Source organism: Pararge aegeria, chromosome 9, assembly GCF_905163445.1.
Source record: "Pararge aegeria chromosome 9, ilParAegt1.1, whole genome shotgun sequence".
NCBI lineage: Eukaryota > Metazoa > Arthropoda > Insecta > Lepidoptera > Nymphalidae > Pararge > Pararge aegeria.
This window is the reverse complement of record NC_053188.1, coordinates 18088355-18112278: the sequence shown is the minus strand read 5'-3', so window position 1 is coordinate 18112278 and position 23924 is coordinate 18088355. Positions and strand designations below refer to the sequence as shown.

Below are 23924 nucleotides of genomic sequence, written 5' to 3'. Positions count from 1 at the left end.
TGAATATACATAAATACTTATAATGTACAAATAAACAAAACCAGCCACTGAAAAACATTCATGTTCATCGCACAAACATTTTCCAGTTGTGGGAATCGAACCCACAGCCTTGGACCCAGAAAGCAGGGTCGCTGCCCACTGCGCCATGCGGCCGTCAAAAACTGTGCTACTAGTGAGTACTAGTTATAGCGGTAACTCACCAGTGCAACCTCAGCGTGTGCAGGAATGCGGAGAGCCCCTCCATCAGCACCAGGATCGACACGGAGATGGCGGCCCAGCCCGCGAACACCACGTACAGGTAGATGCCGCCCTCGTAGCCCGGCGACTGCAGCCCTGTCACACAGCACACAGTGTACACGGTCGTTTACGACACTGCCACTGAAATTGCGACTCTAAGGGAACTGCGATGAGTCGAGAACGGCTTGTGGTGAGTTGAAATTCACTCGTCGCCACACATGATTTTTATTTATTTATTTATTTGGTATCTATGATCCATCACTACGCAATACACTATAACATAAATAGAATAAGTAAAAACTAAACTAAATTAAAAACTAAACTAAAAAAAAAAAATGAAAAGATGAATCGTGTTTATTATGGTATCCAATGGAAACCCGTTTTTTTTTCTTGGGCTAAATAGTTGCCTATGTTAGTCTCAGTCCGTTGAACTAACTCTATGCCAAAAATCGAGTTGATAGATTGCTATAGTGAGGACGTGAACGAAGGACAAACGAACACGCTTTAGCATTTATAATATGTTTATGGAATTATAGAAGGTTTGATACCTTTCCTCAGCAGCATGTTCCAGGCGACCTCAGCCAGCTGCGCGTGCGCAAGTGACAAGGCCCACAGCCGCAGGTACGAGGCCGTGTGCGACACGCTTCCCAGCACGTACTCGATGGTGTGGATGGCCTACAAGGTTAAAAGGAAACAATTAAAATTTTTGGACGAGCGAAGCCAGTATTACTATTTTTTTGGGGGATCAGTGGCATGCCCTAAAAAGTTAAAGGTTCAAACTTAGGCAAGCCAGATTTTTCTTTTTAATTGATTCGAGCATTTTAACACTCTTAGGAGTAGGTTATCAATGCAATGACAATATTTCAGTTATCTTATCTGTGCCAAATTTAAACCATTTTTTTTTTTTTTTTTAAACAACGTGTTTTTTTCATCATCAATAGCCTATAACAGTCCGCTGGAGGCCTACAGACCTGTCCAAACCGATTGCAATAATGACTCTTATTAAGCTCATTTGAAGGAGATCAAAACTTTAGTCTTTCTGCCTGCTCCTCCGGGCTAACCTTCGATTTTGAATACATATCATGGGACAACGGACCTGGTGGATGAAAACTTCGGTAATGTCATCATCGTGGTTTCCGGAAGCTGGCACGGGCGCCCCGCCTGCGGTGCCGTTCTCAGCCGTCGCCTCGATGCTCTGGTGACCTTGACTCTGTAAATATATTTTTATATCAATATCTATGCTAACATGTGTTAGTTAGGCATAGCCACGGGATAACCATAGCAACCTGCGTGCTAACCAAGAAGCGGCCGTATCGCATCATGTTTAAGTTACGTCGGTGCAGCAAATTCCGGAGGCTAGCTTTGAAATCGTGATGTGATTACTTTTTTACCACTGTAATGTAATGTGTAATGGGAATTAATTGTAAGATTGGAGCTCGTGCCACAAATCGGCCTAGTGCATAGTTAATAAGTTAAGTTTTAATATTATAAAAATTAATAATGTAACTCCTAGATGAATTTTATATGAGTCTGAACATCTTTTTATTCTGCACCCTGTTGCGACCCTAAATATAAGTCATAGATAAATAAAAATAAATAATTTGTTTGTTTTAAACAACTTTAGTTTTAATATTATAATAATTAATAATGTAACTCCCAGAGTTATAAATTTCTATGAGTCTTAACATATTTTTATTCTGCACCCTGCCGCGACTCAAAAAAAAAAGTCATAGATAAATGAAAATAAATGATTTGTTTGTAATTTATTTTTAAAAATTTAGCTTTTTTTTAGTGCAAATTTTACCTCGGATTCTCGGATAGATTCGTACTTTGCAGGGCTAGCAAGAAAATTCGGTCTGCAAAGTGGCGACCTGTGTCCATCAATATGATTAAACACAAAGCAAATCGTCGCATGCAATGTTCTTTACCTAAGGCGTAGGGGTTAAGCCTCATGAACTTGTAATTACACCAGCAACCAGTCCCAGGTCTGGTCAGACCGGAGTACAGCCAGCATGGCAGAAATAAGCAAAATATTTATTTTTTCGGTTTATGTAATAAGGTTGTTATTATATATATTAAGTAACTTTTATTATGACTCAATATTTTTTTTTTTTTTTTATTTATACTCTTTATTTGTACACCACTCAAGCAAAGAAACAAGACAAAAAAAGAACAAACACATGAAGAATGAAGCAGGATACAAAAGGCGGCCTTATCGCTAAGTAGCGATCTCTGCCAGGCAACCTTAGGATTAGGAAAATTAAAAAGAAAACAAATAGGTGGGGTACACTATTTAGTACATACATACAAATATCTACATACTAATACATAAACCAGACTACACAAATAAAAAAAATTAAAAATACTATTGATAAATATAAAAAAATAAATATACCATAAATACTTAAATATGAGTTTGAGTAGATAAATAAATAATAATAAATAATAATAGTCGTCTTTACTGAGCGAGATAATGAGCCTTAACAGCATTTTTAAATATGCCCAATGACTTCGACTGTCTTATGATCAATGGGAGTGCATTCCACAATTCAGTAGCTTTGACAGTGAACGAATGCTTATAAAACTTCGTTTTGTGGAACGGCATGCTCAAAGTCAGCGCACGACGTAGGAATATTACTGTACCTACTTGCCAAAAAAAAAATAAGCATGTCGAGAGTGCTTCCCCGCACGAGCTCTGAGTCTAATCTATTTTTTCTTACTTATTTTATAATGTTACAATCTTTTTGCAATTATTTACCTTAAGGTAATTTTCTAATTGTTGAGAAAACAATACACACTTAGAAAAAAAATCTTTTTATAGTGTTTTTGTTTTTATTTATTTTATCGCACTTGTTTTTCTTTATGTTTTTAAAGCACTTCACACTAAAGAGCAATGAAAAGATTGGTTTATATTCAATACAAGTTAGAAAAAATGGAGTTTAGAAACGATATAATATATAAATAAATACACTACAACAATACACACATCGCCAGCTAGCCCCAAAGTCAGCTTAGCTTGTGTTATGGGTACTAAGATGCCTGATGATTTTTTTTTATTAATTATATACATAAATACTTTGAATATACATATAAACACCCACACTGAAAAACATTCATGCTCATCACACAATCATTTTCCAGTAGTAATCGAACCCACGGCCTTGGACTCCGAAAGCAGGGCCGCTGCCCACTGCGCCAATAGGCCGTCTGTGTAGTATATAAATGACTTGGTATACTCACGGCGCGGGCTTTCTGCTCCTTCATCATGTAGTAAGGCTTCCCGAACAGCATGACGGGCACGCACATCAGCGCCGCGATCACGAAGAACTGAGGACAAACATCCAATGATAGCGTAATGTTGGAAAACTTATAGTTGTGTGCAGTGGCGTGCACTTCATAGATGCACAAAAGCACTGCATACCCTAAAATTGATATATAACTCGTATAAAAGGAGGATTTTTGCTGTTCTATGCAATTTTCCTGCTGTACGCATACCCTGGTGAGAAACCCAGTGCACGCCACTGGTTGTGTGTAAAGGTGCGTTTACACCAAACGAACAAAGAGCCAGAGCTAGAAAAGAGCATTATTTCTTGATCTTTCCGTGTAAACGAAAGCTCGGAGGTGTTAAGCCTCGGCATCATCATCATCTCACTAAGAAAAGTTAGAGGTGCTGGGATTCGAACGCGGCCCCCCGAAAGTGAAGTTAAGCTTCCTACCCACTGGACTATTACCGTTTCATCACCGTGTTAAGCCTAATGCAGTGGCGTGCCCTCCTCCTATACAAGTTATATACCCATTTTTGGGTAGGCAGTGCTTTTGTGCATATATGAAGTGCACGCCACTGGCCTCATGAGTCTGTAAATATCTCGGTACCCATGCCAGAGACCAGTGCAATTCTACTTAGCGGCAGAAATAATTCTGGTGGTAGAACTTCCCCGGACGAGCTCCATCACAAAAATCTCTCCGATCATCGACCAAGAATAAGAACCAACAACTAGAATTCTTGGGCAAATGCTCAGCTCAGCCGAACGACGTGTTAATAAAAAAAAACACCGATTGTTCTTAACACCACTTTATTATATATCTATATATATATAAAAGAGAAAGTGTGTGGGTATGTTCCGTATAGGCTCCGAAACGGCTGGACCGATTTCAACGACACTTTCAGGGAATCTCCGGATTGACCTGGCGAGTAATCCTGTAAAGTTTGGTGACGATCGGAGCACTCCTATTTTTGAACTGTCAAACTGTCAAATACAGCTTTTATTTACTATGATGATATTCTATTGTTGGTATGCAGATGTCACTAATTTATGACCATTTTTTGTAAGTCGACTGTTTATATCCACTTTTTGTTTATAAAGACAATGAGATGTTGTCCTACAAATATTATCCCTACTAATATTATAAATGTCAATGTACGTTTGTTTGTTACGCTTTCACGCAAAAACTGCTTAACCGATCCTCATGAAACTTTGTACACATATTCTTGGAGGTGTTAATATAGAATACTTTTTATCCCAACATTAAGCTCCGTTCCTTTGGGAGACGATTTTACACTATAACTCCGACAAATTATAACCCATTAAAATAATTATTTTTGTACTATAGAGGTTATAATATGTGTTTAATTTTGCCCAAAGTTTGTGTAGATCTGATGAATGTGGTTAGAGATAGAGGACAGAACTCCTTAGCGGACAGCAGCAAACCCCTCATTTAAGGCCTAAAACAAAATCAAACGCAGATGAAGTCGCGGGCAACAGCTAGTATTATTATAAATATATAGTGAAGCTACAGTTTCTTTTGTCGATTGTCTCGCTCACCTTCTGCAGTCCAATCTGTCCAGCGTATATGGTGTCGTCGCACTCCAGGCGAGTGTTGGGGTCGGTCTTGAACAGCATCATGTTGATGAAGGTGATCAGGATTGAGGGCGCGCAGTAGCCGCTGGTCTTCACGTCGTCTGCAAGGGAACAATAACTTCACAATAAGTTCGAAGTTGATAGCCGATTGGCGCAGTGGGCAGCGACCCTGCTTTCTGAGTCAAGGCTGTGGGTTCGATTCCCACAACTGGAAAATGTTTGTGTGATGAACATGAATGTTTTTCAGTGTCTGAGTGATTATTTGTATATTATAGGTATTTATTTATATCTATCTATATCTATCTATATCTTTATATATATATTTCTTGTGTGCGTGTGTATGTCACTGAACTCCTCCTAAACGGCCGGACCGATTTGAATGAATTTTTCGGTATGCGTTTGGGTGGCACCCTGGATGGTTTAGATTCACAAATCAGCCCGACAGATGGCGCTGGGGTCAGCTAGTATTATATAAAAGAGAGAGTATGTGGGTATGTTCCGTATAGGCTCCGAAACGGCTGGACCGATTTCAATGAAACTTGCAGGGAATCTCCGGATTGACCTGGCGAGTAATCCTGTAAAGTTTGGTGACGATCGGAGCACTCCTATTATTGAACTGTCAAATACAGCTTTTGTTTACTATGATGATATTCTATTGTTGGGTGTACATGGGTGTAGATAATGATCTTCATCCGCTCGAAAAGAGAATAGAAGAGAATGAATACGGAGAGAAATAAATGATTTAATATATTGTGAGACTTAAATTACTACAAATATTGTTGACCTCACACATATAATAAACGATCATGAGAATAAAGAGAATGAGAATTCAGTGAAACTAAACTTAACTAAAATTAAAAATGTAATGATGTTTATTGTTTAAATAAAATAAAGCAAAATCTAGCCCGGCGAAGCGGGCTTGGTACGCTAGTTATTCATAAAAATATTCATCATTTATCTTAGTATATTTATTTATTTATTTATTTTTAAGTTTTATTGTATGTATGATAAAAAAGCTTGGGTATGAATTACTCTAACTTCATAGCTAAATATTAACTACACTGTGAGATGGTGATAACAAAAAAAAACTTGGCTAAGTTTGTTGTTGGCTCTTCTTAGACCAGGGCGCGTTTGGAACCCTCGTAGCTTTAGTTTTAAGTTAACGAATGCAGTTATCACCATCACTAACATTAGTGTAACATATTAAATGTATGAATTCGTTACGCTAAATCACACAATATCTTTTAAAATCGTCTAAAGAATTATTATCTAACACTGTGAGTATGATTATTATATTCCACATTTACTTTCTGTACCGTTAACATAATTATTTATAGTTTTAGTATTATTTATTTTACCATATAGTTTATTTTATTTATTTTATATATGTACTGTTTTTGTAATTATTAATATGTATGTATATTAGAGTTTTGCGCACCGCTATAAGGAATCATATGTGAGCCAATTCCTCATAATGGTTGTCTGAAAGAAATCACTACAAGTGAAAAGGCCGCCTTTGTTACACAAATTTAAATGACCTTTGTTCTCTTTTATTTTTTTCTTTTGTGCAATAAAGTATTTCTGATTGGTTTGATTGAATGCTTCATAGGTGCCTGTGATAAGGTCTGCATGAATAAAACATTTTTGAATTTGAATTTAATATCATACGTAGTTGGATTGTGCATGGATTACCTACCTCTTTTCTATGTTTTTTCCTTTTACGCCATTGGTTGCCTGGAAGAAATCGCTATGTAGCGATAAGGCCACCAAATTGTACTCTCTTGATAAGTATTTATATATCTGTAACTACTTTTTTTTTCTCTTTGGTGTACAATAAAAGTGTATTCATTCATTGCACTCTAAGAGTAAGCCATTTTGAACGAACTAAACCCTTAGTCTTTTAATTGTTAATCCATTCGGAAGATAGATGATGCAAAGCTGTGAAAAACACTAGATATCAATTTTAAAGTATTAAGTTATGAGTATATATGAGTATTACATGAGTTTAGTTTTTTGAGTTTTATGTGAGTTTTTGATATCACGTGACTGCGTGAAGAAAGCATTTTTGAATTTGGAATTTGGAATTTAAAAATTTGCATACCAAAGTCGGGCGGCGAGGGTCCGTAGCTGGTCCACTTGATGAACATGAGCAGCACCATGTAGAAGAACAGCAGCACGAGGAACAGGATCTGCGGCACGAACTCCACGTACACGCTGATGCGCCGCTTGAAGTACCTGCGCACCATTACAGTGTTGTTATTTATTTATTACTAGCTGTCCTGGCGAACTTCGTACCGCGGTTAATTTTTTTTTTTTACGAATGTTATATTTTAATACTTATTATCCTATGCCAGTCTAAGAGGAATCCAAAAAATAAAATATCATAAATATTGGTCCAGCCGTTCTTGAGTTATAAATGGTGTAACTAACCCAACTTTCTTTTATATATATAGAAGATGAGAATTAAGCTTAATTTGCTATAACCCGCGAAAAGCAGGAGAATCTGCATGGTGCAATGAATAATTTCTTTAATCCTTTTACTCCTAATAATTGTTAACAATTATTGATTCTAAATGTTCATCATTCAATCTCAGTTACTTAAAAAAACTAATGTAAATGAAAACTAGAAATAGTTATGAGTTTTTCTCAATAATTATAAAAGTAATTAACATCATAAATCAGTCATTAAACAAAATTCTCTGTAACTTCTACGTATACGAGGTGTAAATGAAAACCGATTTTTTTTTTCAACATTTTATTCCACTAATGTTAGCCCTTGACTGCAATCTCACCAGATAGTAAATGATAATACAGTCTAAGATGGTAGCGGGCTAACCTTATAGGGAGAATACGATTCCGGGCAGGGCAGTTTGGGAATTTAAAATTTCTGAATTTTCTCTTGTCTGGTCTGGTGGGAGGCTTCGGCCGTGGCTTGTTACCACCCTACCAACAAAGACGTGCCGCTAAGCGATTTAGTGTTCCGGTGCGATGTCGCGTATAAACCGATTAGGGATATGACCACCATACTCCCTAACAGTTAAGCCCGCTCTACCATACTAGACTGCACTTACCACCAGGTGAGATTTCAGTCAAGGGTTAACTTGTAGTGGAAAAAAAACCGTCTCGTAGGCAGAGGCCTTTGGCCCAGCCGGCGACTGTTATTGTAAATGGCCGTCCAGCCAGTCATTGTAAATGGATGATGGTGTACTCACAGGTGGTTCCAGAGCGACAGGCAGACACCGAACAGCATGTGGAACACGCCGATGATGATGGATATCTTCATCTTGTACGCGTTCATGAAGATGATCTTGTTCGCTTCGGCCAACTGCGGAAAAAATAAAATCAATATCAAGTAACATTTTATTCTCAAAAAAAAGCAGTTTCACCCAATGAGAAATTAAAACTAACTGCCTTCTGTATCCGACCCATCATCCAACAACCAAGCTAAAGCTTCTTAAGATGTTGGTCGAGCTTTTCGCGAGAAGACCATTGACTGAGACGATCGGAACAATAACGGTCGACTCTTATTATTATTATAGCCCTTCGGGTGCAGAACCCTAAAAACTCGCATTCCTCAAACTCACCTGCCACACAGGGTCTATGCCAAACGGATAGGGATGCTGCAAGTAATCCATGGAATCCGGGTTCAGTTGGAGCGCCTTGGTGGTGAACAGGGTCGACTCGTTGTAGTTGTTGCGCCAGGAGGAGCCGAACACGTTCAGACTCTTCGAGAATATGTCGTTGTAGATCAGCCCCGTGTACATGGAGAACAGCCCCATGAGGAGCACGATGTAGCGCCCGCCGAAGAAGATATTCCAGATCTGTCGAAGGAGTTACTGAATAAGCATCACCAGTTGCCTGTAGTAGTGCGTGTTGCAGTATTTGGTTTCTGTATATTCTTAATTCTGTGGTGAGTACTGTAAAAGCATGAAAAACCACTCCACTTTAGTAGTGTTTCTCGAACAGGCGGTTAGGTCACTTCGTTCCATCTAGCAGTTGACATTAATTATTTTGCCTCTAATGTTCGAAACGTTTTCCACAAAATGGGGAACATGGGAAAAGTTTGTGACAATCAGCGTGTGTGAAGTGAGGGGCGTTTTCACTGTTTTTGGACACAATGCATTGCATGCAATAAGGAGGGTTCTGTATGTTTTTAATTCTGTGGAGAGTTCTAATCTAACTAACTAGGGTATTTGTGTTAAATGACGTAAAGAGGAGTAGAAGAGAGTAAGAGAGTAATGATGAGACAGTGAAATCGACCGTATCAGTACCTCCGAGTCGATCTTCTTGGCCTGCAGCGGCTTTTCCTTGTAGCACATCCAGAATCCGAAGGCCGCCATGATGGCGCCGTGGCCCAGGTCGCCGAACATCACCGCGAACAAGAACGGGAAGGTTATTATCGTGTACGGTGCTGGGGGAGCAGAAATATTTCACGCTTATTGAAAAATCGAAGAGACAAAGAAGCACAAGGCATACTCCATACGTTTTTACCACTTTTGGTGTTAAATTAAACAATCATAACACTTAATTATTTTAATTTGTGATCTGACCGACGATCGAACTACACCTCGAACTAATTTCCTCGCAATCGAAGTGAAAAGCAGAGTGTGTAACTCCGTCATAAAATCCATTCCAAGATGGTTTGTCACCCGAGCCGAAGGCGAGAGTAGATATTTCAGTCGAGGATATGATAAGTGAAAAATATCATTATTTTCAAAAGGTTAAATTGTTCGAATGATAATCTGTATCATAGAGAAAATGAATGACTTCTTAGTGTGATGCCCAGATTACAGATTTTGATCCAAATCTAAATATTTTAAATAAGAAAATAAAAATAAATACAGGTTGGGTCTAATTTATTATAACGGCCCATTTTACAAGGGTACAGATATACTTATTATACATATACAACTTAATAATGATTTGTATTGATGTCAGCTATTAATTACAGGCGATTTTATTGCGTGGTTGTTATCATGAAAAAAAATGGCGGTCTATAGACAAAGCAGACTCCATACTAAAATATCTTCTTTTTGTTAACATTACTAATTAATTAATTGGCAAACCTGGGTTAACTTCCCGGTACGTGGCAACACCGTAAGCATAGATGAGGTTCTGGAAGGCCGAAGTGAACTTGTTCGTACGGTTGTACGTAGGGGGGTCTTCAAGTGTCTCCATACGATTTAAGATAGGCGGCACGGAGCTTCCGCTTCTCTCCTGCAAGCAGTTCACACATTGGATAGAAGCAGGCGTTACCTTGCTTTATTTATGATGTATAATGAAAATAAAGCTTAATTTGCTATACTCCGCGAAAAGCAGGAGAATCTGTATGGTGTAATTTATAATTTCGTCAATCCTTAAACTCCACACCAAACAGATCTTCGGCAACTTGACTTGACGGCCGATTGGCGCAGTTTGCAGCGATCCTGCTTTCTGAGTCCAAGGCCGTGGGCTCGATTACCACTACTGGAAAATGTTTGTGCGATGAGCGTAAATATTTTTCAGTGTCTGGGTGTTTGTATGTATATTCAAAGTATTTATGTATATCTTCTTATCTATATATATAAAAGAGAAAGTCTGAGGGTATGTTCCGTATAGGCTCCGAAACGGCTGGTCCGATTTCATTGAAACTTTCAGGGAATCTCCGGATTGACCTGGCGAGTAATCCTGTAAAGTTTGATGACGATCGGAGCACTCCTATTTTTGAACTGTCAAACTGTAAAATACAGCTTTTATTTACTATGATGATATTCTATTGTTCGGTGTACATGGGTGTAGATAATGATCTTCACCCGCTCGAGAAGAGAATAGAAGAGAATGAATACGGAGAGAAATAAATGATTTAATATATTATGAGACTTAAATTAAAAGTTTATTGATTTAATAAAATAAAGCCAAATCTAGCCCGGCAAAGAAGGCTGGGTACGCTAGTTACTCATAAAAATATTCATCAGTCATCTTAGTTCCCATAACACAAGCTAAGCTTGCTTTGGGGCTAGATGGCTATGTGTACTGTCGTAGTATATTTATTTATGACTGATGTCCTTACCGTGCCTCTCCTAAGAGCTAGCTGGATAGTCTCCAAATCCAGAGCGGGCACCCAGCATTCGGCAATTAAACACTTCTGGGTCACGTCCAGATTAAAAAGATTTAGCGTATGGTAGATTGCTTTGATCTTGCGCACTTTGACGAACCAGTTCTTGATGTTCTTAGCGGCTGCTACCAGAACGCGGTGGCGGTGGTCTTGCGTCTGGCCGAGGACCTGGAAGACGAAAAGGTTATCAAAGTGCAACGGGCACATGTCCGGACACTTTGGCCAAGGGACAAGGTACGGTAGTAAAAGTGACGAAGCTTAGTTAGGTACAATGTGATGATTTTTCATTTTGGCTTTGTTAAAAATAAAAAACAGTTATTTCTTAGTTAAACTATATTTAGCCTAGGGCTTCGGTCTCCATTTACACAGGGATAGTTATACTACTCTTAAAAGAAGGCTTCAGCGATATATTGATACCACTTTGTTTCTTACCGAAATAAACTATTTTTATTTATTTTATTTTATTACAGGAGGGCCAAGTTCGATCCCAGGCACACACTTATTAACTTTTTGTTTGTTTGTTTAGCTTGTTAATGAAAAAGAAAATCTCTTAATCCGGACTACTCTGGTCTTGTAAGAGGTTACGACTGATGAAACAATAGACATGGCATACATAAATTCTATACGTTCTCCAAACAATATAAAATAAAATAAATATCAGTTTGTTGAGATCCACAGATACACATCAAAATCATTTTTTAACACAGCACTTCTTTATCACTAACTAGCTGATACCCGCCACTACGTTCGCGTGGATTAAGGTTTTTTATTCCCGCGGGAACTCATTTCCCGCGATAGCCTATGTGCTACCCCAGACTGCAATCTGTCTCTGTAACAAATTTCAGCCAAATCGTTTCAATCCTTGCGACGTGATTGAGTAACAAACATCCACACTTTCACATTCATAACATTAGTAGGATAGTAGGATTTTGTAGAACTAAGGAGGAATTTGCTCGTTTCCTCGTTTGGGAATCAGCTTGAGATTACTTACTATGCAATGACTCAAAACTGTCAGACTCTATCAACATGTAAGCGCGAAACCATTTGAACTTCATAATCCCAAACTTGTTTTCTATAACCTTAGATTTAACCTTGACTTGAGTTAAGTTTTACAAAACAGGCGTATTTTTTAACAAAGTAAAGTCGGTACAATAACATACTTTCTTAGTTAAATTTTAGTAATAAGAAACATGAAGTCGTTGGGAGAAAGTACACAAGTTTTTACACGTGCCTTCCGTGTTGATATAAAGAGCGATCTCTGGGTGTTACAAATGTTGTATTGTTTTCGAATTGTTACGTTTGTATTGTTGTTTTACAAAAGAATAATTGCCGACGCAGATGAAATCCTTGCACTGCGGAATCGAATTGTAAAGTGCATAATGTGTTTTGAGACCTTTTTCTAAGTAATATTGATTTTGCATGTCGTAGGTTAAATGCTAGACAGACGTTAACCTCCCTTTGGCCTAGATGGAAGACAAGGTATTCGGCGATTAACTTTTTGTCTCTTATTTGCAATACTTAAAACAATAACTAATTTAGTGAGACAGACATTTTTCACGTCAAAATTTAAACTTTTAGGAGAATGGTTATGGCACAATTTTGTATGATGAGCTATGAAAGCTAATAAATAAATAAATACGACAGAAGATTTTTAACACTATCAATCGGCCAAGAGGTTTCAACGTTCGAAATTTAATCCAACGTAGAATAACGGGTTATACAAACATGTAAATGAAAACCGAAAAAATAGTAAACAGGTTTTAAAGGTACATTATGTACTGACTCTGAGACTTATCTGTGAAACCGAAAACCTAATAGTTTTTGAGTAAACCACTGTCATAGTTTTGACTGAAAGAAAGCAGATACAGCCCTAACATCAAATGCAAAATTTAAATCATGTATGCGCGTGTCGATGTTTTATCTTCAATAGGATTGTCATAAGTAAACACTGAGAATGTTTTGAATTCGTTTGTAACGAAAAATAAATATATAAATCTTTTGATTACAGGGTAATTTCTAATTAAATATACTTTTGCATCCTTCAATATTATTTCGCAATTCTGTTACAAGTTGTATAATCATTGCCTAAAATTGTCTATTTCATGTCAGAATCAATTTTACGATATTTTTCAAGGCCATTACAGTACGTCCAATTAATTCGATATAACTTCAACATTTAACTGCTGGCCTTGTGTCGATTGTGTACAAGATTGTATTGTGCGCTGTCGTTAAGTATTAGGACAATATACTCGTTCCAGCAATGCTAGTAACAACAAACGCATAGCATGTGACAAGGTACATAATGCGGATTGTAAAATTCTAATTACACGGTGAATTACATACACTGCTATTATGAACCGTTGTTGCCATTGTGCTCGTATTAAGGCTCGGCGCATAAGAGCCGCAGAGCAAAATGGGATCGCGGCGTTAAACACTTGCAGCTTTTTTTTTATTCCACTACAAGTTAGCCATTGATGATGCAGTCTAAGATGGCGACGGGCTAACTTGTTAGGGAGTACGGCAGTTATATTATATCCCTAAACGGTTTCTTCGCGACATCGTACCGGAACGCTAAATCGCTTAGCAGCACGTCTTAATCCGTATGAAAATTCATAGAAATACAAATGCAATAGAGCATTAAGGTAGAAAGTACAATTTGGCGGCCAGATATTATAAAAGCCCAAATCGCTCTTGCACGGCTAGCATGGGCAGAGACAATTATATCCTCGGGGAAAAGTATAAAAATTTAACTTTTCACACAGCTTTATCAACTCTCAGAGCACTGGCGCACACATAGAAATAATATCCAAATAATATATATGTTATATTAAAAGGGGGTAAACTTCTCCTATTCCCTTTTCCCGTGCTTTAGCAAGATTATACGTGAATTATATCCCTTGTTGGATATAATCGGGGATATAATTTTTATCTCCTACCTGTGCTAGCCCTGCTGCCGGGATTTGAACCCGGAGAAACAACTTCTAGGAGTCAGTCTTTTGCGGCCGAAACTAACTTCAGGAAAACGGCGTTATAAATTGGAAATTTTCTCCAGCACAGGTGACGTTGCGATGAGGCTGTATGTGTAATGTGTATTGTCCTAGTCCTACTTGGAATGTCACATTATCCACCGTTATATCGTTCGACTCGTAAGTGACGTTTTAAGTGATTTGTTAGTCACAACCATTTACTATTTAAACACTACTTATATGTTATGACTTATATCCTTGTCTTGTCTTAAAAACCGGTCTTGAAGCATCCATGATATCTATTAATGTAAAATTGCACTTAATGTATCATCATCATATCGACCCATTACCGGCCCACTACAGTGCACGGGTCTCCCCCCTTACTATGAGAAGGGGTTCAGACCGTAGTCCACCTCACTGACCCAGTGCGGATTGGTGGACTCCACACACCTTTGACAACATTATAGAGAACTGTCAGGCATGCTGTGTTCCTCTGATGTCTTACTTCTTCACTGTTGAAGCAAGTGATATTTTAATCGTTAAAAACGCACATAACTTAGAACAGTCAGAGGAATTCGAATGCGAATTCGAATTCGCTGGGATTCGAATTCGGCCCCCGAAAGTTAAGTCGAACTCATCAACTTATTGATAATAAACAGCTATAATTTTGCTGTCATATAATAATATGGCATAAATAATTAAAGAAATACAGTGGACTGTTGTTTCTTTTGACAAACCTACAAACGCACTTCAGCATGTTATTAATAATAATAATAATAATAATAATAATAATAATAAACTTTATTCAGCTTCCACACATAAGTAAACTAATGAAAACTAATTACTAATTACATTAACACTAATTAAAACTAATTCTACACTATTTTACAAACTAAATGCCTTATCGAAAGGTGCTTCAGCTGAAAAGGCTGCTACCTCAGCATGTTGCTGCAGTATTTGACAACTGCAGCGCTGATTTTCAGGTATAGCCTTGATTGGCGTCACGGATTTGCCGGGAAAAGTTTAAAAAGAAGCGAAGTGAACTTGACAAGAAGAGGAAGTATACGGAAAAATAAAGTAAAATAATATATATATAAAATTATCAAACGATACAATAGAACCACCACCACATAAAAGGAAAAATATATATATATATACATATAAACAGATGTTACGCGTAAGCCCGACAACAAGCAATTAGTCTGAAAGATCCGGAATGTCTTTTTATTGATGAGTTTTTTGATTATCCAAAAATACCTTTTTAATGGCATTCTTGAACGAAATCATTGACTTCCTCATACGGGCTGGAGGTGGAAGGTCATTCCAGACCTTACAGGCAGAGTACTTAAAAGTACCACGAAAAGCAGCAGTTTTATGCCATGGCATTGAAATCCGAGGCGCAGACCTTGTGCTACGTTTTCCATTTTCGTGAGCCCATTTTATTTTTGAACGCAAATATGCTGGTTTGCCTGTGGACATTATGCCAAACAGCATAGTAGCTAAATGGAGTCTACGTCGAGACTCCATGTTTAGCATATTTGCGCTATTAATATAAGGGCTGACATGAGAACGAGGAGCTATAGAAAAACAAAATCTGGCGCAGGCGTTTTGGACTCTTTGCACTAACTTTGCTGATCTGGCCAACATACATGGCCCGTAAACAGTATCAGCATAGTTAAGTTTTGAGAGGACTAGAGCTTCACATAACTGTATTCTAACGTCGGTGTTGAGGTATTGGCGCATTTTATATAGAACTTTTAACCTATATAAGCTGTTTTTGACTATATTTCTAATATGAGTTTCAAAGTGTAAGTTAGCGTCAAATATTACCCCTAAGTTTCTGGCTTCTAAAATCATCAGTTTTGTTTTTTGAGGATTGAGATTGAGAGAGTTTATTTGAGACCAGTTTGATATATTTTCAAGGTCCTGCGATATTTTTATTACAGCTTCATTTGTGTCTAGTGGATGAAATGAGTGATACAGCTGAACGTCATCTGCGTATAGGTGAAATTTGCAATGTTTGATGGAGCGGACCATGTCTGCAGTGTACAGTGCGAAGAGTATAGGACTCAAGACTGATCCTTGAGGAACTCCTCTGAGTACTGGAGACGAGACAGAGGCCAACTTATTGCCATTAACTTGATTTATTTCGACAAATTGTTTCCGATTCTTAAAGTAGCTGTCAAACCATTTTACTGTGTTGTTAGTAAATCCGTAATAGGCCAACTTAGATAGAAGTAATGAAGTATTTATTGAGTCGAAAGCCCTAGAAAAGTCTAGTAGGACTAGTATAGTTCCCATGCCTTGATCTCGTGCAGTGAGGATATTATCAATTACGTCCATGACGGCAGTAGTTGTACTATGGCTTTTGCGAAAGCCCGATTGGAATTCTGGTAAAATATTTTTCTTTTCAATATAATCGGAGACTTGCTTACATACTACCTTTTCCAAAATTTTTGATAAACATGGCAGTATACTTATGGGTCTGAGATCTTTGAAGTTGGAAGGGCTGTCAATTTTTGGAAGTGGCTTTACTATAGCTATTTTCCATGCGTCTGGGAATGTTGATGTAAGTATGGACCTATTTATCATGCTTGTTAAAGTGCTAAGGCTTTGCGGGAGTGTCAGTAGCAACATATCTAAGGAGATAAGATCCGAACCTATTGCATTAGACTTTAGTCCTTTAATAATTTTTAAGACTTCATCCTCGTTTGTTGTTCTAAGACTAAAAGAGTCATTGTTGTTAAACCTTTGGAATTCGAAATATGTGTATGTAGATAGCTTTGTGGTGGTGTTATACGTGACATCTAAGAAATGGTTATTAAGTATGTCGGGATTGCTCAGGGATGTAGGTAAATGGTGATCCTTCTTCTTATTAATTACCAGAATATTTTTAAAATGTTTCCACATGATTACTGGGTTTCTACTATGCAAATTTATGTAATATTTATAATATGCGCATTTTTCCGCCTCCATAGCTTCATTAACGGTTTTTTTTAGGTCTTTGTAGTATTTTTTGTGTGATTCTTTTTTTGTTGATTTATATCTAGTGTGACTCTCATTTCGTAACCTCATCATCGATTTTAAAGTGAATGTTATCCATGGGCAATTCTGCTCTTTTATAACTACTCTCCTATACGAAGCGTGGACGTCAAATATGTTTAATAAATAATTATTGAAAGATGACACCAAGTTTTGCAATTGATGGCAAGGGTAAAGGGTCGCTCGGAAGCCCTCGCATATTTTCTTCACACGGGTCTTCAACTGGTCACCTTGGAAGAAGATTAGTGACCACAACTACCCGTAAAATTACCACACTATTATTCATTATAATATACCTTACGGAATCGACTCTGACCACGACTAAGTGGTTTGGTCAAGGAAAATTTTAACTTTGTAGGAAACAAAATTACTCAGTGTAAATTTATATTAATTGCTTGCATTTTCCTCCTAGCAGTGCATACTCACAATGTCATACAAAGTCACCACCAAATTAAAAAAAAAAAAAAAACAAAATGAGTAATCAATTCTCTTGGAACTAAAAATGCTCTAACCTCTGCTGTTTTATAATTAGCCGAATGACGATATGTAAGAACCAGGTGAATTGTGGAAAGGTTCCAGAAGCTGAAATGATGAAAATAACTTCAATAAAGTATAATCTTTTACTTAGCTTAAAAAATATAACCTAGACATCCCTTTTTTTAGAGCTAATTGAAAAAATTACTCCGGTTATTTCGGCTGGTCGTATACTCGTCAACCTCGTAATATCCTCAAGGGAAAGCTTACCGTGTTCAAGTCCTCGATCCTGGTCATAACGCCCATGGCCATCTCCCTCCGGTCTGCGGGGGCCTCGGGGCAAGGGTAAAGGGTCGCTCGGAAGCCCTCGCATATTTTCTTCACACGGGTCTTCAACTGGTCACCTTGGAAGAAGATGATGAACACGGACTTGTACACCTGGTCCGACTGTGGATGGAAATTGGGTTAAAATGTAAGAACCATAGAAACGAATCACCAATCTAGCTGTCGTAGGGAGCTATCCCTTCATATTATGTATTTAATATAACCTACTGCCTTCTGTAACGTCTCAAACAAACCGTCGCTTATACATCTGGGCTATGAACCAGATGGAGTTCAGTTAAATCTAAATCTACAAAATCTGGGCCTCTTCAAGTCGTAAACTCTGGGCTTCGTAGAAGTCGGAAAATCCCTGGCTGCAAATATTACCATGAACGGTGGTAATTACTGACCTATACTCATTATTCTTTCACGACCAAAGATTGGCACAGAAACCGTTTACACGACAAATATTGAACCTCGAAAATTACTCCACTTTAGTAGTGTTTAGCGTGCATGCGGTTAGTCAATTCATTCTATTTAGCAGTTGACAGTAATTATTTACCTCTAATGTTCCAAGCGTTTCTCAAAAAAAGGCAAAAATGTGAGCTTGTAGCATCATTCCGCGGGTGTGAACTGAGATTTGCGCAAGAAGTTTTCACTGTTTTTGGACACAATGCACTGCATGCAGTAAAGGCTGAATTAGGGTTCTGAGTGTTCTAAACTCTGTGTTTAGCTTTAAGTCCGCCTTTTGCGAACCGCTTTTTTTTGGTTGTGCAATAAAAAGTTAAAAATTAAAAAAATACTACAATATAAGGCACATATTCTTTTCTGAGTATCTTCTTCTAGTATATACACAAAGAGAGTAACTACGCGAAATAAGCAATAACTGATTTTATTGCCCAGTTTTTTTTTTAGCACAATCACTTAAAAAAATCCATAAAAGGTCACTGTCCATCGGTAGACTGTACCGACTGCCTCAAATAAAGATTATTAGTATCGCATAGTTTTGTAAATTCGTCACAAATATAATGTTTCATTTAAAAAATAAGTACTTAAGTTACTGTTGCTCTTATGTTTGATTATGTTGGCGGAAACCACTTTTGCATGTAATATTTTGCACTAATAGCCGTTTGTTTTTTAACAAATGTCATTACCAATGTGCATTTTCTCGCGTGCATTATTCTTCACTATTTAAGTATGGAAACTTATTTATACAGAATGAATGGAAAACAGCGGTGCCTGTATACAATAATGTTTGTATTTTGCGTATATTTGGCCCTGAGGAAATACTGTGGCAAATTCAAGGCAAACCCACCCCACCTCGTCGTTATTATAATGCTCAACCAACGTTCGTTTTTCGAAGGGAATTGCTGAACGCTGAGCGGACCAAAAAACGGTTGCCTGTGTAACTTTGAATTGTATCCGCGTTTATTACGATACAATTCTCGTGGTACCCGTTTCTTTTACTGGGATTAAAAAATATAATATTTCACTATTCACTATTCCGTCGGCCATATACTAACAAACAAGGTGATTGGTTGCTAATCTAGGGTGTAATGGAAGGACAAAAAACAAACATACTTTTGCATCGATACTAGTATTTAGTTAGGAGAGTTAGGATGTTCGTCCTGCTACGGTCACAAAATGGAAATCTTTCATTTGTACACTCAAAATGCTTCAAAAGAATACACACAACATGGTGAAACCAGTAATTTGCTATGGAAATCGAAAATCTAGTTTATGGATTACGAAAAGATTTGATTATGAAGATTATGTTGATCCAACCACCTAATATGTTAGAAGCCTTAGCCCTTATGACTAGAAAAAAATACAAATAACTTACCGATGACGGGTCTTCTAACGGTGTGTCAATTTCCGCCTGCCTCAGGAAAACGTTTCCACGACATGCACGCCATAACATCCGTTCAAAAGCCGGAATACGCTCTCGTAGAATTACACCCGCAACGAAACTGTGAGTTAAATACGATTAAAAACGAACATGATTGGCTCACCAAGACTGTTTCAGCTAGGGGGTACACTGGGACCACTCTTGTTCCTTTTATATGTTGTAGAAAAACGCATTGTCTAATGTAAATATATTAATGTTTTTCTTTTAATTTTTAATATGGAATTTAAAAGAAAATAAAGTTGTCCCACATTAAACAGCCTCGGTGAATAATATATTAGTAGCTATGAATATAATCCCAAAGAAATGTATGGTAATGGACTTGCTATTGGTTTAAGCTTAATAAAATCTTGGGCGCAACCTGTGAATCAGGAACACTAATGCAAAATTGGGATTTGTGAATGTAAATTGTTTCCATTGCGCTTATAAGATACATTTTGACAGAAAATGTGGATAGAAAATGAAAATGGATGGAATGGATGCAAAGTTTGTAACAAAAAAAATATAGAAGACTGCATTTTCTTTTTTCTGTCAAAATGCATTCATTCTTATAAAGTTTCCTTAAATGAGTGCATAAATAAAATAATTTTTCTTAATAGTATTAACATTAATATAAACTTACAATAACACTAATATAATGAAGATTATCAAAAATTTCTTAATTAATCTGGCAGTAAGTTTAGATTAACATTTCAGTTTTATTTATATATATTTTTTACATTTTTACGGAATGCAGTTTGCAAATAATCGAGAGTGTAAGTAGAAGTGTGTTAGTGACTTTGCTTTTGGCCAACGTCATCTTTGGCAAAAACAAATACCAATTTAAAAAATAAAAACATTTATTTCAAGTAGGCTTAATCTATAAGCACTTTTGAAACGTCCAGTCTAGCAGTTTGTAGTGGCTCTCAGCAATTAATCTTTTACGTTAAATTTTACATTTGCCTTAACTAGTCCATTTCTATCCATAGAGATTGCAACTAGCCGAAATAGTTCTTACTAAATTTTGCCTGAAACTTGATAGTCATTATAGCAATCGTTATTATTAGTTTTATTTATGGTACTTTTGCCAATAGAGCGAATGTCATCTGATAATACAAGAGACTGCGGTTATCGCTTTTTATTTAAATAATTTTAATTTTGATTAGATAACTTCATAGTGTGCATCATCTCACAGCCAAAAACTAATTTGACTGTGAGATGATGTAAACAAAAAAAACCCACCTAAGTTCTTTGTGGGCTCTTCTTAGACCAGGACACGTTTGGAACCTCCCTACCTTTAGTTAAGTTGTTAAGGTAGTAAACACCATCACCCGAATAATGGCGATATATATACAGTATGAACGCTTCATTAGTGCCTGTGATAGGTCTACATGAATAAAACATTTTTGAATTTGAATTTGATATAAAATGTATTAATAATTCATTTTGTAAAATAGGAATGAAATGTTTCTCCAAAGGAAGATCCGTTGCTGAATCCGTTGTATATACGTCATTGCAATGACATCGTACAGTAAACACAGGACTGACTATTTACAAACTGCATATGGGAGACATTGATACGGTGTCTGATTACCGATGTGATAAACGTTTATGAAATTGTCGCCATACGTATCTCGTCCTACATAACTTGACGATGGTAATGATTATGTTGCTATGGAAAATTTTACACTGACAGGAGTCAAATTGCAGTCCGGCAGCTGGAAGAATGTGATCCGTGCATATGATATGATCTCTTTCCGGTCGTGTCGGAGCTGACGTCCCATCGGACTATGACAGTGAGGGAATAGAGATTGCACCTCTTTTTGCAAACACTTTTGCACTATAACATATCCTGAAATTGACCACCGTGGCCCAAATAGATCAGGGAATCTATTGTTGTGTTTATGGTATTTTTATGGCGTTCAGAAAATAGCCAACCAGTTTTCGGTCGATGTAGTAAAACCAGACCGATTCTAAACGATCAACGGCTTCTACCAACACACGGAGGAGGTTTATATAGCAAAAGTCTCGAGCTTTCCTAACCGCTTGATTAGGAATTTTGGGGGTACCCACAAATGCAATTTGCATATTTCAAGGAAATTTATAATGCATCACTAAAATACGTGAGGAAGATGTCATAAGTGGCTCTTTTGATTCAAAATTGTTAAGACAAAGCTTCTAAATATTCCGGTACTGTTTTACCAACCAGCAATCAAAATGCTTCGTTAACATTGGTTTGCGCTTTATTTATACATATCTATAATTGTCAGTAAATTCAACTTCTTTATGGAATTACTACCGCCATGCTTATTCCTGTCTCCAAACAGCATTGCTTTCGGCCTGAAGGGCGTGGTTTCCGAAGTAATTACAGGTGCTTGAATCGTACGACTCAGGTTGACGGAATTAGGACAGCAATTTGTACCACGTATTCTTTGGAAGGCATGCGAATGCCATGCTCTATTTATAGACTGTGATTTTCCAACTTACCATAATTTATAAAAATAAATCAGCAGTCCAAAGAGTTTAGAAACGAGTTATAAATCTGAACTAAGTTAACACATTACCGCGATACTGGTTTAAATTATGAGACGCTAGCGATATCTCTATAACTGGGTCGTAATATTTTAAACAAAACTATCGCAGTCATGGAAGTATGACTGAAAATTTACGGTTTTTATGTGGAGAATCAGTTTTGTAATGTTATACAAATATAAAACTTTTATTTATACGTATAAGATAACGTTAAGCCATAAGAAAGCAGTTATATTTCATCGCTTATGTAAATAAAATAAATATAACTCTATAATTAGTAGCTTTGTTACAAATTTTCATGCGATAATTTATTAGTTTTTTTGATAATTTATTAGTTTCTTTGCAATGATTAACTTATTATATAACTTCATCATCGATTTATAATATTAACTTATCTATTAATTTTAAGCTTAGTTGTTTAATCAAGATTAAAGCAATCGATCTTTTAGGCTTAGCAGATTTTCTGTATATTATTATTACTTTTAATTATATGCCTACTAGGTTAATATTTCTGTTATTTTTGTTTATTATTACATAACTCAAGTAGAACTGAGAGCATGTTAACGTCACTCAAATCATTTTTAACATCATGATATTACACATTGCATATAGCTATTAAAGATTTGCCATTTTTGAAATTCAAGACAAAATTACGTAACTGGTTGGTTGATAAATGCTATTACTCGGTAAGAGAGTTCTTGGATTATAAAATATAATTTATTTAAGTACTAATTTAATTTATATGTCATTTTTTAATTTACATTCCATGATTATAATTTTTATTATATTCAGCCGACATATTTTGATTATTTTGATTTTGTATATTTTGATGTTTTTTTAGTTATTACATTAATGAATTTGTTTCAATTTAGATTTGCATGTCATATATTATGACTAAACAAGTAAATTAATTTGAATTTGAATTTTTTTAAATTAATATTGTTGACGTTTTTGTTTCAGAATTAACATGCATATTTAAGGGACGATATTATAATACTGAAATTTTTAAGAAATAATAGAGTAAAACTTCTTTATGCAATCGAAGCCCCCAGGAAATTCATATATTTTCGTTAAAAAATTAACTTTTTTTTATAGTTAATAAAATAAAATTTAGAATTGGGCTTGCCTAATAAACATAACCGGAACATAGAATAATATGTCATCGATAAATATACGGCCGAACACTAACTAAAATTTTATTTGTCACAAAAAATATTCCCTGAATATTTATTTGAATAATATAATATTGCCAGTAAGATTACTTAAATACAACGGCGTATCAGAATACAGTTGTCACAACCCCTCCTCTTCCGACTCCTATCGGAGGTTGGCAACCATTAAGGCTATCTGGACTTTGGACGCAGCTGCACGGAACAAAGATCGGGTACTTTACCCGAACCATTGGCATTCATATTTTAGCCACGATGTTCTCCTTTGCCAGGTGGTCTTTTGCCGGCTATATCCCCTGAATGATGAATTATGGATACCAAAATAATATTAGTGAGTAATCTAAC

At 36.6% G+C, this 23924-nt stretch overlaps 1 protein-coding gene across 4 annotated transcripts in view; it reads right to left on the bottom strand.

Annotated features, from left to right (window-relative positions):
- LOC120626229 (V-type proton ATPase 116 kDa subunit a1) overlaps positions 1 to 23924 on the bottom strand; it is a 51366-nt gene that overhangs the window by 3074 nt on the left and 24368 nt on the right. For all 4 annotated transcript variants that reach the window (XM_039893643.1, XM_039893644.1, XM_039893642.1 and 1 more), the window contains 13 exons: positions 19837 to 19963; positions 17943 to 18119; positions 11146 to 11358; positions 10163 to 10313; positions 9368 to 9507; positions 8681 to 8917; positions 8309 to 8421; positions 7198 to 7331; positions 5061 to 5197; positions 3478 to 3564; positions 1334 to 1447; positions 786 to 912; positions 201 to 333 (listed from right to left, as the gene is read on the bottom strand). In XM_039893643.1, coding sequence (XP_039749577.1) covers positions 201 to 333; positions 786 to 912; positions 1334 to 1447; positions 3478 to 3564; positions 5061 to 5197; positions 7198 to 7331; positions 8309 to 8421; positions 8681 to 8917; positions 9368 to 9507; positions 10163 to 10313; positions 11146 to 11358; positions 17943 to 18119; positions 19837 to 19963 — 1890 coding nt within the window. The remainder of the gene's footprint in view (positions 1 to 200; positions 334 to 785; positions 913 to 1333; positions 1448 to 3477; positions 3565 to 5060; positions 5198 to 7197; positions 7332 to 8308; positions 8422 to 8680; positions 8918 to 9367; positions 9508 to 10162; positions 10314 to 11145; positions 11359 to 17942; positions 18120 to 19836; positions 19964 to 23924) is intronic.